The 15235-nt window shown below is 46.5% G+C and overlaps 1 protein-coding gene across 1 annotated transcript in view; it reads right to left on the bottom strand.

Moving 5' to 3' along the window:
• Positions 1–4439, bottom strand: part of ZBTB46 (zinc finger and BTB domain containing 46) — a gene marked incomplete at its 3' end in the record, with an annotated part of 34606 nt that extends 30167 nt beyond the window's left edge. Inside the window, exon 1 of the mRNA XM_080627729.1 lies at positions 4350–4439. Coding sequence (XP_080483855.1) covers positions 4350–4403 — 54 coding nt within the window. The 5' untranslated portion in view covers positions 4404–4439. The remainder of the gene's footprint in view (positions 1–4349) is intronic.
• Positions 4440–15235: the final 10796 nt, after the last annotated feature.

The raw sequence follows: 15235 nt of genomic DNA, 5'->3' as shown, positions 1-15235 counted from the left end.
TGAAAATCAATTCAAGGATTAAAAACCCTCAGCCTAAAGAATTGATTTTCCAGGTGTTTGGCCTGAGAAGGCTGCAATGGAACCAGCAGCTCTCACCCAGGCACGGAAGGTGGCGGCCACCGCTTCCCAACCTCCTCTTGTTGGAGAGAGCCACCTCTTAAGGCAGAATGACAGTTCACTCTTGTCTCTACTCCAGAAGCCACTGCTGCAGCTACTTTTAGGAGTCGAGGAGTCAGCTTAGTCCCCTCAGGAAATATGAATTGCCACATTGGATAAAGAGCATTGTCCATCACCAGTCCTGCCTTCAACAGCTGCCAGATCCATATGGTTCAGAGGAAGAGGCAAGAAAACCTCAGAGCATACAATTATGGAGCCAGCAGAAGTTTCAGATACGGCATTCCCTTTTGCTGTTCCTCCACGGGCAGCAAAGTCCATATTCCAAGACATCAACTCCCTAGAATTAGTTTGGGGCTGGCGGAAATCTCCCACAAGGATCATTTTCTCTTCCTCAGTTTAATACAGAATGTCTTCACCCACTTTTGTGAGTTTATGCAACAGCAGCTTTTCCTCTTGCATGTTTTTCACCTGGAAATTACACCCATTCCTTGAGATTTTATATATGTATTATTTCGTATGTTGGTTCAGCTTTGTTCAGCGACTGGGCTCCCCCTCATTGTTGGTAACAGACTATTTTTGATACACCTTGTCCTTTGTTTAAACTGCCTCTTCGCCTGTTTGTCTCCTGCTCCCTTTGGTTTAGACTGGACCAGTCTGAGGTTCAGGCAATGGCTAATCCGGTGTTTTATGGATGGAGCACTTGCTGGCCTCCATGGGAAACAGCTTTTCTCTGACTTTATTTCCCACCCAAGGGATTTGTGCTAAAGACAAACACAAAACCAGAATCCATGCAAGGTTCCTTATTGGCCTCTGTCCCACCCACAAGGCTCTTGACAGCAGAGGCCCTCCAGGCAAGCCACAGCTGAACAAAAGCATCTCATGGTGATGAGATCCCACAGTCCTTGTGCTGCACTTGCCCACATCGCCAAGGACACTAGGGACAAGAGCAGAGGGTGGGTTGGTACCTTTGGGGCAAGAAGCAAAAATACTTGACATTCTAAAATATGACCATAAAAACCCAAGTAAAACCAACGCCAATATGTGCTCCTCTAAGCGAAGGGAAGGCAAATTATCCTTGTTCCAAAGTACTTGAAGAGACAGAGACATGAACGGGAAAGACACCCATGGAAGAACAGAATCCTCTCCATGGACAGGCACAGTATCACACAGCAATGATGTGGATGTTTCTGTGTTCAGTCCAACCAACAAAGTTTAACACTTTCCTAACCAGCAATAGTTATTGTAGATGTCTTGATCTTCTGCTGTCTAAAGGTCTGTTACTTCATATCCATCGTTCCACACTGAGCATCTGTCACAGCATTGCACCTTTCCAATGCAAGGTCTTTGGGGGAAAGAATTAAATATGCCTCCAATTCAGAGGAATTAATTAGTTTTCTGTCTACCCATGTCAAACCAGAACATCCGTTTAATGTCAACGATCACCAGGGAATTAAGCCAAGTTAAATTTGAGGCAATTTGCTAGTAGTTAAGAATTCAGGAAGCTTCAAAAGCCTGCGCTCTCGTGTTCCAAATTCACATGCTGTTTTGTAGCTTGTTGTTGGGGTTTTCTTCCCTTTTCCTGGTAAGGATATTTATCTCCACTTAAAACATGTTACAGAAAGATTCCTTCAGCAAAGCAGCACCCTTCAAACTTCCACTGGAAGCACTGTGGAAGATGGAATAACTGCAAAGATTGTTTAGACACAGACCTCAAAGATCAATAACATATTTTGGGGTTTATCTCAGGTCTTTTTAGGACACTGAAGGATTTCAAAGTTCAGCACCTACTAAAAGCTTTCAGCCTGGGCCAGTGCTGACAGCACATGGCCACAATGCAGCTTTCCAAGAAGCCAATGAGCCGTGAAAGCTCATCTGTAGGTTTTCCACAAAATAAATGGCAGCAGATCAGCCTTTCTTCATAAGTCAGTTCACAGACAGCATTGAGGCTGCTACCTCTCCAAAACCAACTAAACTAAACCCCCTGTCCCTAAACAAACAACACTTGCACGTAACAGCAAAAGGAACAAAAGAAAACAGATTCAATATCATCTCTTTCATGCAAACTTCTGTCAAGGTAGAGGCCAGCTTTTTCTTTCTCAGGTCATCAAAACCCAGCTCTTCAAGTAAGCATTAATAATTCAGATATTCTTGAAGCCTTGTTGGAATGAACCTCGGTCTACAAATACATCAGCCACAAAAACTGTTTATTTTGCACTATCAGTACAGTTATTTGAACATGAAAATACCACCTGGTGACATAAGAGTCTAAATAAATAAAGTCTTCGTCTCCTGTTGGAAAGGTTTAAAAGGAATAGCCAGTACTTACAAAGCCAACTGCTCAGAGTAAGTACCCACAATAAGTCTCCTGACCCAAATGCGAACAGCAGTAAAATTAAGAGGTATAAATGTGTTGTATCTAAAGCTCAGTGCATTATTTGGATTTGGACATAAAGCCACTTGCAAGAAATAGAGGACACGCATGAAAGTCCCTTCAGTGCAGTCCCCGGGGAAATAGTGGGGACAAAAATAACCTCCTTTTACTCAGAAAGAAAACAGGGGAAGAAAAATAAGGAAAACCCCCAAAGGACTGGACAGGTTTTAGAGGGTTTCTTGTTTGTTTCCTACTGGCGCTCCCAGAACACAAAGGAACCCAAAATTCAGCCTCCAAGACGTCTGTTACAACTTTCTAAACGTGCTTCTACACTTAATAGTAGGGACACAAGTTACCGAGTACCAAAACACTCCTAAGTGCACTCCACCAGCAGCCACCGTGTGCTCCCCAGGGAAAACGTGCCAACTGGAATTTGACCAAAAATGTGTTGTTTCCTCCCCCTTCTCCCTTCGGAGAAAAGTAAAAACAGATCAAGGAAGAACTCCAGTTCACTCCAATGGTTTCTTATACAAAAAGGCAACAAACACACCCCACTTCTCTGCTTCCCCTCTGTCCATGTCTCCACTCCCAAGACATTCCAGCATTTTTTGAATTCCTCTGCAAAGGAGCTCTGTAAGGTGAGATCAGGCTGCAAACGCCACCTCATACATGACACTGTGTGTAAGGAGTTTCACTTTTATGCAAGTAAAGACAAGAGAGATGCAGAGGATTCCTCCTGTCCATGTGCCCTGTGCTGACAGGAACAGAGCGTGAAAAACCCAAGGTAACCTTAGCAACAGCAAAGAATGGTACCTGCACTCACCCTCCTAAAGGAGAGGAAAAGCACAAGATTCAGAATGTTAACAGATAGCTCCCTGCAAAGACACTGCTCATGAGCTTCACAGTACAAATCTCCACAAGCACAGTGTTTTCTCCTCCCAGGTGTGTTTGAGGAAGAGCATTGAAACACCTCTGCTTAGCATTCTGTAGTAGTTACAACCCAGAAAGGCTATGAGCAAAGTTCAAATAGCAGGAGCAGGGCAGCATCACACCTTCAGCAGCCAGAACACAGCAGCAAAGAAATCAAACTCGCAGCAGGAAGAGATGTCAACTCCCCATCTGTCCCAGTTAGACATAGGCAGGAAACACAAAGCATTTAAGACCACATCATCAGTTTACAGCTGCTTTTACCATGAAAATACATTGATCCAGATTCAATTTGGAATTAAAAGAAGGCAGATTTCAGCAAGAACAAAGACACTCTGAACACTACACACTTCTAATCATGCGTCATAGTGTTACAGCTTTGTTTCCACAATCCAAACACAAGCCACAAGCACAATCCAGCTCCAATAAGCAGAACATAAAATAACCAGGAGCTATCATGAAACATTTCACTCTCTACTTCAAAACCAGCAACTTGGCTTTGGCCTTTGATATCAAACCATCTACCTGAAGTTACAGGGCCAGCAGGGTGGAAAAACTGGACACTACAGAAGTGCAGCCAAAAGACAGGATTTTGGAAAGGATCTTAGGAAAATCCATTTATTAACCTTCAGCAGCTCTGACAGCACATGAAGAAGTCCAAGAGAAAACCAGGTCTGAAGATGAAAGCTAAGGGAAGGCTGTTTGCTTCCACAGTTTGGAAGGAGGGCAATTGGTAATTAGGACAAGAAATTTAGAAACTGTGAAGTTAAAAATAGGAGGAAAAAAGGCAAAACCATACCAGAGAGGCACATTTTGCTATCGTGTTCTTCACGTCATAAGCAGCGGAGAGTTTTACTGATTTTGTTAGAGAAAGCAATGCAAACTTCCATATTAAAAGAATCATCCATCAAAACCCAAGACAATTACTCCTTACCAGTAACAAACTGGGTTCCAGGTCTGGTGTTTCTCCTACAACAGCTGAGGACATCAACAGCCCTAGGGCAGCACAGGTAGTGCACCAGTCTTTGACCTTCCAATAGCACTGCTGGGACCTCTTGTAGGAGAAGGACAGAACTACAACAAAACCCAAAAGAAGAAGTTATGAGCATTAAACTACAAATTACTGAACTGCAGTGACACATTTTGAAGGCTTCTCCCTCCAAACCCACAGTTATAACATCCCTGTTTATGGCTTCACTCCAAAAAATGAAAGCATAGCAATACATTGCAGATAATGAAAGCCTGGTACCTTATTGCAATACTACAAACAAGAGTTCTTTCTTAAAAGTATGAGAAAAAAGATATCTAATTTTAGATATTCAGACTTCAAACAGGTCCATGAAACAACAGGGTTTCCTGTTTGGTAGCTTTTCCAAACATTCTCACTTTAAATGACTTTGGAAAGAGATATTTGTGGCCTGAAGGGCACTAATTCACCTTATCTGACCTATAAAATAGGAGGTTAAAAAGCTACTGAAGCAACTCTTGAGAGAAGGTTGCAATGGAATAGTCAAAAGAATGTCTTCTTGACATGTTTAGTTGCCAGTTCCTACTGGCTGACACCATTCTGGGTGAAGAGACTGAATAACCCCAAGATTTTGAGAGAGAATTCTGTGTGAAATATAGATCCTTAGGTATAGTAAGGCACACTCCCAGATAAAACATTGATGTTCAGGATCAACAAGGTACCAAGATCAGAAATAGTTCATCCAAAGGGATTTTTGTCTGTGAGGACACATCGACTGTAACTATCATCATGTCCATCTGGCCTTCCCATACAAATCAGACTTTACTTTCTTCAGAAGAAGATGTTCACTGCACTTGAAACTTTGAACTGCAACTAAAACTTCTGACTACGCTTTAGTCAAAACTTTACACTGTTTGTGCACTGCTGGCCCCTCCAGCATAGTATCTGCCACATATTTCTGATCTCTGCATTCAGATCCCTTCAATCTACAGATGAGCTCTTCATGAAAATGAGTTATAAATCAATGCTGTTGATCTCACCTTCTGCAGTAACAGAAAACCTCAGAAGATTTTCCAGTACAAACTGATGTTATTGCAAGTGAGGAAACGAGTATCTAATACGCAAACAGAGCATTAAGGCAAATCCAGGCATTCTTATGGCAACAAGCACAACTGTGAAAATCCTGACAACAAATATGACCCAACCGAAGCAAATACCACTGAGTTTGTTCTCAGTGTCTATTTCAGACTGCCAAGTCTTGCTTTTCTCTGATTGCTTCTCCATAGCAATTGTTTTGGCTCCTTTTAGTCCTGTTATTTAGACGGTTAAAAAAACAAAGTGGGGGAGTGACAGAACACATGGGAAATGACTTTGTTAGCAAAGGGTAAAAATAAGAGGTATTTTTCACTCAAACTTAGGGCTGTGACTGTTAAAACTCCAATCTACACCTCTGTCCCAGAGCCCAGAATAAGCCAGAACAGTCCAGCAAGAACAGCAAAGCTCAGACCTGCACTATTTTGCACTGCTCTGCATTTTTCCTTCTTGCTTTGAGCTCTGAACCTGCTTTCCTCTTGTAGTTGAACAGATGAGCATCAAGTGACCACGATTAATGGAGGCACCTCTGCTACAAGGTAGGAGCACAATAGTCAGAGGTATTCCTCCAACTTCTGCAGCTGGGTAAGATTCCTAAAGGAATCCTACTCTCTCTTACCACATTACAAAATATCTTTAAATGCTGAGCACTTACCAACAGTTGAAAATGTTTCCTGTTAGCAAAAGTAAATGTTGTGATGTTTCACAGCTGGAAAGTGCATGTTTTAATGAAGAGAGGAGAATGGGCTCTGCTGACAACCTCCAAAGGGCTCATCAGACGTCCTGCATTTGGGAGTGGGAAGAGTAAGAGGCACAAATTAAAATCGAAACTATAACTTCATATAAAAGCCTTCAGTGGCACGTAATTGCAAGCAGCACATTTACAACTTTGCCATTTAAAACAATAGTATGATATATCTCTATCAATAAGCATAAAGGAGAAATTATTTTGCTTGTGTTAAGTTAAAGAAAGAATTTAACATGCAAATTTTAACACTATTAACACTGCTGTGCTTCCAGACAGAAGTGCTTCGAAGAAGCCACTGTAAAATGCCAGTACTTTATATGAGGATTTCAAACAAATCTAACAAGAAGATACAGAAAAAGATGCAAACACCCAATAGAACGTAAGTTTTCATTTCCGTGCCTGTAAAAGCAATGCAGCCACAATACAATACTCCAGCCTGTAACAGTTTGCTTATGCAACAGGATGCACCTTTCCAACAGGGCACTAGGTGCACGTTTCTAGTTCAAAACGCTCCTTGCAATAATGTTTCTGCTGCTCTTTCCATTTCCTCTGCATTTCCCTTCTTCATTTCCCCATAACTTCCATCTCTATCCATCTGCCTGCCTCACCATCTTCTCTCCATCATGGGGACCTCCAACACGGTACAGAAACAGTTGCTGGCATTGAAGGAACATGGAAGAGCCAACCAGTAGCTAAAGAGCAAGAATCGTACAGGGTACCAGGCTCAAGGAGTCTGGTTGTACCAAAAACTATGTAAGAATTTAGCTACAGATATAGCTGCTACTCCAGCAGTGAAGATTAAAGAGCAACCTGAAAAACCCCAGGTGCCTGTGGCTGTTGTGACACTTACCAGCCCAAATGCCATTTACTCCTACAAGATCCTAAGCTGCCACTTAAAAGGTGCCACTTCACAAAGGAAATCTGAGCAAAAGACTCTGCCCTTGTGCATCTATTACCAAAACCAAAACAACATAAAAAGCACCTAAAACAGAAAGGGAATTAAAGAAGTGTGATCATATCACACTGGGAATTGCCCTGAAAAATGGTTCCCCCCAAACTTTCACACTGGTTTTTGGCTTTTTAACTTGGGGATCTTTGTGTAAGTTCCCAAAGTCAGTACATGAAAAGGGAGGGAAGCAAAGAAAGAGGAAGAATCGTGAGGGAATTTTTAAAGGGAAGTATAGCCATGGGAGCAACTGACGGGAAGAACACCCAAGAGACAGAAAACGCACGTAAGGAGTCAGGAATACCCTAGGAGTGAACATGTCAGCAAAACTAAAGAGAACACAGGAGGTGCTGTGTGTAACTCAGGGTACAAGCACTCAGTGCCTCAGATAATATCCCACTTTACTTTTAGTCCAAATCTCATAATCTAGACTTGATCAATTCTCATAAAAAACTAAAAAAGAAGCACAGTGAAGCCAAGAAGGATAGAGCAGTAATAAGAAGGGGGTCAATAAGTGAGGATTTTACCCAGCCCCCACCTCGTCCTCCAACCCTACAGTGGTGGGACTGTTTGGAGCATTCCATCCTGACTGCTTCCTTCATGGGTACTTCAATCAGCTGGTTTCAGGTTTGGGTATTTTAAGCACCTAATGGCTAATCCAGACCATTGATGCTTCTGTTTTGGAGCATGATTTGAGCATTGGTCAGAAAGGTATTTCCTCCAATGGTATATTAGTGTAAAAGGTGCACATTTTGGTTAACCCTTTCTTCACCCAGAGGGAGCCCAACTACCTCAAGTATCCACTCTGAGTCCTTCTTCACAAGGTGAGAAATAGAGGAAACAAACTCACTTGATGTATTAAGTTGGTTCAACACATGAGGAGGAAACAATTAGGAAAGATAACTAACATATACACAGCTATAACCACATTCCTTGATATGCAAAACCCTACTTGCTTTTCTAAGCAGGGTTCTTAAGCAGCAAAGTTCCTGGCACACACTCTGACATCCTTGTTACAAGGCTTATTTTAATCCATACACAAGCTGTGTTTGTAGAATATTCCTGACACCTCACTGCCTCCCTCCAATACAGCAGACCCCAACTCAGCTTTACTCCAAAGCAAATGCCAGGCAACTTCCAGCATTTGCAGAATGTTTTTCCTCCTTAATGCCAAGTTAAGTGTCAGGGCAGAAGGGATCACGACTGCCTGGACTGGAAAAGCCATATTCCCAAAAAGCAAGGCAAAGAAAGGCAAGTTTCAGCTCTGCCTCAGCATCTACAATACTCAGGTACATCCTTACCTTACCTACACGCAACAGAACACCACAAAGTGGAACACATTTCCAGCTAGTTGGAACTGCTGTTAAGGAGCTCATCCTGCACTTGGATGCTGTTCAAACCCAAAGTTTCAACTGCAGGCTGACGGGTATGAAAGAAAGTTAAAGCAAGTGCTCAGAACAGCTAACTTGGTAAGGGACACAAAACCCCACCCAGAAGCCTCTGAGCTCCGCTATTGGGGAGTTCAGTGAGGACTTCACACTAGTTTGTGCGTACGAAGAATAAGCAGTTTTAGCACAACTAAGGTTTTTTGCCAGTACAATAGAAACTGTGTGGAAGAGCTGAGGAAGCTCCACACCTGTTTCACAGAAAGGAAGGCTGATAAAAAGCAGTGACAACACCAGCACAGTCACAGCTACAGGATGGAACTGAATCCCAAGCAGCTCTCGCTCCAAAGTGGACATCCCTGTGCAGCCAAACGCACCAAGGCAGCACAAACCCAAAAGCTATTGAACTGTTCAGAAAAGCTGAGAGTCTTTCTTCTTCCATCTCCAGTGAAAGAAGCCCCACAACAAGCAATACGTGCTTTTATTTCACATCCTGCCTAAAGGAGTGAGTATCTAGAGGGAATTGAGAAAACCAGCCACTGAAGGTTGTGCTTAAGGGAGCTGTAACATGACCACATCACCGAGTGAAACAGAAAACCCTCAAGAAGGAATAAAGTGAAGGTCTGAAGCAACAACCGGAGTCCTGACTGCCTCTGTGTTTGACCAAAACATCCTAAACCCCTCCCAGAGACCCTGGGGTGAGGAGCAGACCACAGCACTTCACACAGCCCAAATACCTCCCTCTATCTCACAGCAGTGCTAGGTCTGTGTCCTCTTGCCTAATGTGACCCCTGCTATCTGCAGGCAGCCCCATAACGTGCCTGCTTTCACTATTAATACACTTTGAGTTTCAGGTATCACACATAAAACACAGGTAAGTTACTCACTTCAAAATATTCAAGCCAGTCATAAGCCAGAAGCGACATACAAACATTAATCCTTTTGTGTCAGTATTTTCCCGGGTAACACTGGCAGCCAGGAATGGACACGACCTGCTGGCTCCTGGGAATTCTAAGAGACATGTGGGATAACCATTACAGCTGCAGGTAGCTCTTCAAAGACTTAAACTAAGCCCTTGCTTTGCCCTTTAGTTTGCCAATTAAACTGAGCACAGAGGAGCAAGGAAACCCCCTGCGAGCGCTTTTTACCAATTTAGGGGAGTTTGGAGACTGGGGCTGCCAGTAAAACCAGCAAGAACATGAAGGGGAAAATGCCCTGGGAAAGGTTGAGCTGTTTCTGAAGTGAATCTGCTCTGGAAGCAAGCAGCAGCAGTTTGGATTGGGTGTTATCCTGCTGCTGCACTGCCGGGAGGACAGGAAACTTTGCAGAGAAACTTCAAAAACACATATCTAAACAAAAAATCCACCCAAGTGGATAGCAAAGACAAAAAGAACACGTTCGACCTCACAGCAACACAACACGCTAGCAAAGGAAAAGCAGACTATTCGACAGCAAATCACAGACCTTTCAAACACGAGGTATTTCGCCTCTCCACGGAGGACTGCTGGGGAAAGGGGTGCTGCTAAACTGGTTTTCCTTTAAGCACTTCCACTTATTAAGGAGGAAAAAAAAAAACCCTTGCGAAGAACATCTCCACTGTTGTACAACTGTCCCAGAAAACAAAGACCACGGGGAGAAAGTGGCCCATTTTCCAAGAACCCCGTGTACGGGTCATGTTTTCAGCAGCTCAATCCTACACGCTCAAGGATGAAGCAGCATTTAAAGCCTACAAATAAACATCTCACGGCTGACTTATCAGAACCCCCCATTTTTTGGTACCACACTCCAACTGACTCAATTACACCAAACAGTCATAACATAGATATGAAAACAACTGCGAGAGAAGTTTAGCTGTGAGTGAGTTTCCCCCTCCTGGACAGGCTGCATCAAAACCAAACGACCAGTTTTCTGTTTCAGTTACAGTTATCCCACCAGCATAGCAAAACGTGGAATATTTGCCAGGCACATCCACTTGGGAGCTGCCCTAAACACTGTTTTGTAGCTGTGCCCCCAGCCCATAGGGCAGGCTCGTGTTCCCAGTCCCTGTCAGCTCCCCAAAGCACCTTACAGCCCTAATTCCTCCTCACATGTTGAAAATATTGTGACTAATAACACACACTCCACCCATTTTCTTTTTCCATCACTAAAGGATTTCAAAACCTAAAACTTGACAAACAGCGAGAGAAGCTGAACGGAGTTTAGAAAGGGAAAGGCAAATCTTACTTGCAATTACAAGATGCTATAAAAACATACAATGTTTAAGCAAGGTATTGCTAGAAGCGCGATCCATTCCCAGCAAGCTGCTTCCTCAAAATTACAGTTCTCTCCCTCTTGGATAACACAGCTTTCCCTTTAATCCCCCCCAGAACAAATAGAAGAAAAGAAAGAAGACTCCCTTTCCTTCTGGAGACAACACATTTCATGCATTAGTCGCAGGGCTGCTCTTTGCACACTGAGAATCCACACTTGTAATAAATACTTGCTCGAGTTGAAGAACCGAGACCTAGATCTGTACGACAGCCCCTAAATGCTACCCAAGATGCTAGGGATGCAATTAAAATGCAGGCAGGAACTTTGGTACAGGTGTCTGCACCAGCACTGTTTGCTAAACACGTCTCTAATTAGCATAGCTTTAAACAATGCTGATAATAATCCGGTCCTGGCAGGCTTGCAAATGAATCACTGGGATTGCAAAATAAAAAGCATGAGGAATTCATTAAAGAGCGGTTCAAACTCTCCTTTGTTTATCTTCCCCGTGTCAGGTGTAAAGAATAAATAAATCTGGGATTCTATCCCTGGATTGCATCCCAGCGCTCAGCTCCACAATACCGCGCCGATCGAGAACCTCCTCAGGAGGTACCAACGCCGCTTCATTTCCCCCCCTACTCCGCTTCCAAAAGACAAATCCTCCCACTATTCCCGTCCTGAAAATCTGCTCCATTCTCTATTTGTCATCCGGGATTGAGTTATCAGACACTACTTGTATTACTTTGGGAACTGACATGTCTATTTACAGAGACACAAAGGCAATCCAGCAGCACAACCCCTGCTTTTACCAGCACCTTTCCCAGCACCTCTCCTTCCAAATTTAACCACCGCTTTCCTCCTGGGGAGGGGGGGACGACACCTCCCTCGTTGCCCAGCATGACAGCAAACATTTCCAGGCACTTTTGCACTTGTTACAGCCTGATGAAAACCCACCTTTATCCCCCCCGAAGGAGCAGCGCTATTTTTCCAAGGGGTTTTTTGTTGTTTAGTGGGGTTTGATGAGGGTTTTTTTTCTTCTAAAAGAGGGTCACTTCCCCCATTTCAGCCTGCAATTAAAATGGAGGCAAGGCCAGGCGATCTATGTCTGGCTTTAGGGGGAGACAATAACCCAAAACAGGCCTGGCTTAAAAAAAAAAAAAAAGAAGGGAAAAAGAAGGAGAGAGGATAGGAGAGGGAGAAAGAGAAAGAGGCAGAAAAAGAGAGAAATACAACATGCTTCACCACGATTATTACCTCATCCCTTTTTCCCAAGCAGTTTGGAACCACACTCCTGACAAACTCTTGGTCCAACTTGCACGGATGCTGGTTTTTAGGGGGGGCGGAAAAGGGTTTGAATGCTGGAGCCGGGATTGAGGCTTGGCTATTCGCAAGTGGAGCTGCTGTTAAAATGCCCCCTTGTCTCTTCTCCTCTCCCTTGAGCTGGGTGTTGACGCAGCAGAAATTACCAGCTGGAAAATTCCCCTTTTGGAGGTTACGGGGAGGGGAGGGTTGGGGGGGGGGGCGGAGAAGGGGAGGGGAGGGCCGGGGGAGGGGGGTTAAACCCTGCCACTTACCAAGTTAAGCCATCCACCCCACACCAAATAAGACATCGCGTCCCAAAGAAGGCACCATGCCCCCCTCCGCAGGCAGGGAGCGACCGGCCCCCCGCTCCCCCCCGCGGCGGGTTGTGCCCGCGGAGGGCGCGGGGCTGGGGAGGGGGCGATGGTAGCGTTGAGCACAGCCGAGGCGGCGGGGAAGGCGAAAAGGAGAAGGAGGGGAGGGTGGAAAAGCGCTGCCCGCCTCGCCTCGCCTCAGGGCGGCCGCGGGGATGGGGGCGGCCCGGCGCTGCCGCCTCAGGGGGCGGGCGGCCATAGCGACCCCCGCTCGCCTCAGGGGGCGGGGGGGGCAGCGCGCTTACCTGAGCCCCATGGAGGAGAGCGCGGTGTGGGAGCGGCCGGAGCTTGTGGCTCCGTCGGTCACTCCATGCCTCTCCTCGGGGTGGGGAGGGGAAGGGGAAAGGGGGAGGAGGGCGGAGGAGGTGGGGGGGGGATGTGGGGGGAGAAGCCGGTAGAAGGCGGGGGGGGCCCGGGCGCGCTCCCGTCGCTCCCTCGGGCGCGCGGGGCGCGAACCCGCGACAGGAGAGCGCGGGGGGGGGGGGGAACTGAGAGGGGGGAGAGGCGGTGCCGCGCGGCGCGTGCCGGCGCCTCCGCCCCGCCCCTTCTCCCACACTGGCTGGCGCTGATTGGTCAGAGGCTCGCACGGGCCTCCGTTAAGCCCCGCCCATTGCTCCGCCCCCTTTTCCTCCCCTTGCGCCGGGGGAGCGGGGGCGCCGCCGGCGGCGCTGCCACTGCCGGACACCGGAAGTGAAGGGGGGACTGGGGTAGCGCGCACGGGCTCGGCCGCGCAGGGCATGATGGGGCGGCTCCGTGACAGCGCTGAGGCGGCGGCGGCGGACCGGGACCTGATCCCGATCCCAGTCCCGAACTCCATCCCGGGCTCCCCTGGGGCACCTCAGGCGGCTCCTGCCCGACCTTGCCGTGGCCCGAGGAAGGAGGGACCGGGGTTGTGTCCCCTCAGCGGGTGCATCCGCTCAGGCTCCACCGTGAGGGGCAGCCGGGATGAGGGGCACCGGTTTGCTCTCCACAGGAGCCTGTGCCCGCGCTGAGCTGCGGCCTCCTGAGCAGCTTATAGGGGGGAAAATCACTTTTCACTCTATTAAGAAATGAGACCGTATTTCATGCAAAAATTAATAGGAATAAAGGATCTGCAGCCCGGCAGACTTCAGAGCCTGTTAAACAGGGCGCTGACCTGGCTTGATGGCTGGAGAGCATGGCTGGAGGTGTGGAGAATGAGGGTCTGCAGGATGGAGATCAGAGCCCCTCGCCTGTCAGATCAAGGGATGGAAACCCTCTTGTTGCAGCAAAGGGCAGCATCCTGCCCTTTCGGCTGCTGCGCTGAAGGATCTGACACAAACTGCCCTATATTTCAAAGGACGGAGCTTAACAGGACAGGATAGGTCTGGAGCGGGGAGGAAGCTGATGCCAACCCCGCGATGGCTGTGGCGAGCAAGGGAACCACTCCTGGATCTCTGTATTGGGAAAGCAGGAGCAGGTCCAGCAGTTGTGAGGTTTGCAACCTGTGCATCAGCATCCACACGCTGTGATTGTGCCCCAAAGTGGGGAAATCCACATGGGTTGGGCGTTTGTTTGCCTTGTTAACCTGCTTAGGTGTGTAATCACGGGTAATTGCCTGCCTAAGGCTTGTAAATGTCCTCCTGGGTTTCCTTTCCCCTGTCCTATAGATTTGCTTCATCTCTGGCTTTTCAGAAGGGAGACCTACTGCTGAAACCTTGGAGTTGGTTTTATGCCTAGTCTTTATTCAAATCCTCCTCTACAAGGTGCTTTTAATCTCCAGGACGTCCCTTCCCAAAAAAGAGATTATTTTCCACTTTTTAATCTGTGATTTAAATAAACAGATGTTGTGTGTGGTGTTTTCCACCCCCCATTTCCTCCCACACACCCTCAATACCTTCAATTTTGAAAAGCCCACGGATGAACCTGATTAAGACAATGAAATGTCTTTTAACTCCAGCGTGGTTTTAATTACCTCTTTATTTTCTATTGCAACAGAGTCCAAGCAGCACCTTCCTAGAAAGAGTTCCATTAAAATGCAAATGAAGACTGCAGAAATTGTCTCTCAATGCAACGAAGGACTCCGTTTCCTACACTTAAGCAACACGGTGCCAGGCGGGTGTCCCACTGCCTCCTGCTCCTCCTGCACATGCAATCCTCTGCCTTCACCTCCCCATACGTGTGTTTTCCAGTCCCTGTCACCTGCAGGTGAAAAGCACCGGAGCTGAACAGCCAGAATCCCTTTTTCCACCCTCAATGCTCAAGTGATTCACATGAAGCTTTTCCCTCCAGCGCCTGCAGGTGGTAAATCCTTCTGTTGTGTAAGTTGGTTAAGTTTAAGCTTTAAGTTAGTCTTATTTTTTAGGCTCTTTGTTGAAATGTGAAGGTTTGAGGGGCTGGTTGAAGATGGAGCTGTATCTTTATGCAACTATATACCTATTTTGCATAAAATCTATACCATACCTGGTCACAGCTATGAGCACTCCTGCTTATAGCTCACTCACTCCTGCTTATCCTCTCTCCTTCCTGCTTGAGACCGAGCTTCCCGTTATCCCAAGGCTGCTCTGGTTCAGTGTGTACGTTCCCTTCCTCTCCTCCCACCCAGGGTTTCTTCCTCAGGTCTTTGTTGGCAGCAAGTATTTATTTATGTAGTATTTCTTTGCGTGTGGGGCTGGGCTGAGTCCCTGGAGCAGCAGCAGCTGCAGCCTGGGCACTGCCCTGGGGAACGCGCTCCAAGAGGGGGAGGCTGGCTGAGGGCCGAGCTTCCCAAAGCTGCTCCACACAAAGGATTTCAGGAGGCTTGG

The sequence above is a fragment of the Psittacula echo genome, assembly GCF_963264785.1.
Source record: "Psittacula echo genome assembly, chromosome: 12".
NCBI classification, from domain to species: Eukaryota; Metazoa; Chordata; class Aves; order Psittaciformes; family Psittacidae; genus Psittacula; species Psittacula echo.
Note: the sequence above shows the minus strand (reverse complement) of the source record. Positions and strands in the feature narration are given on the sequence as shown.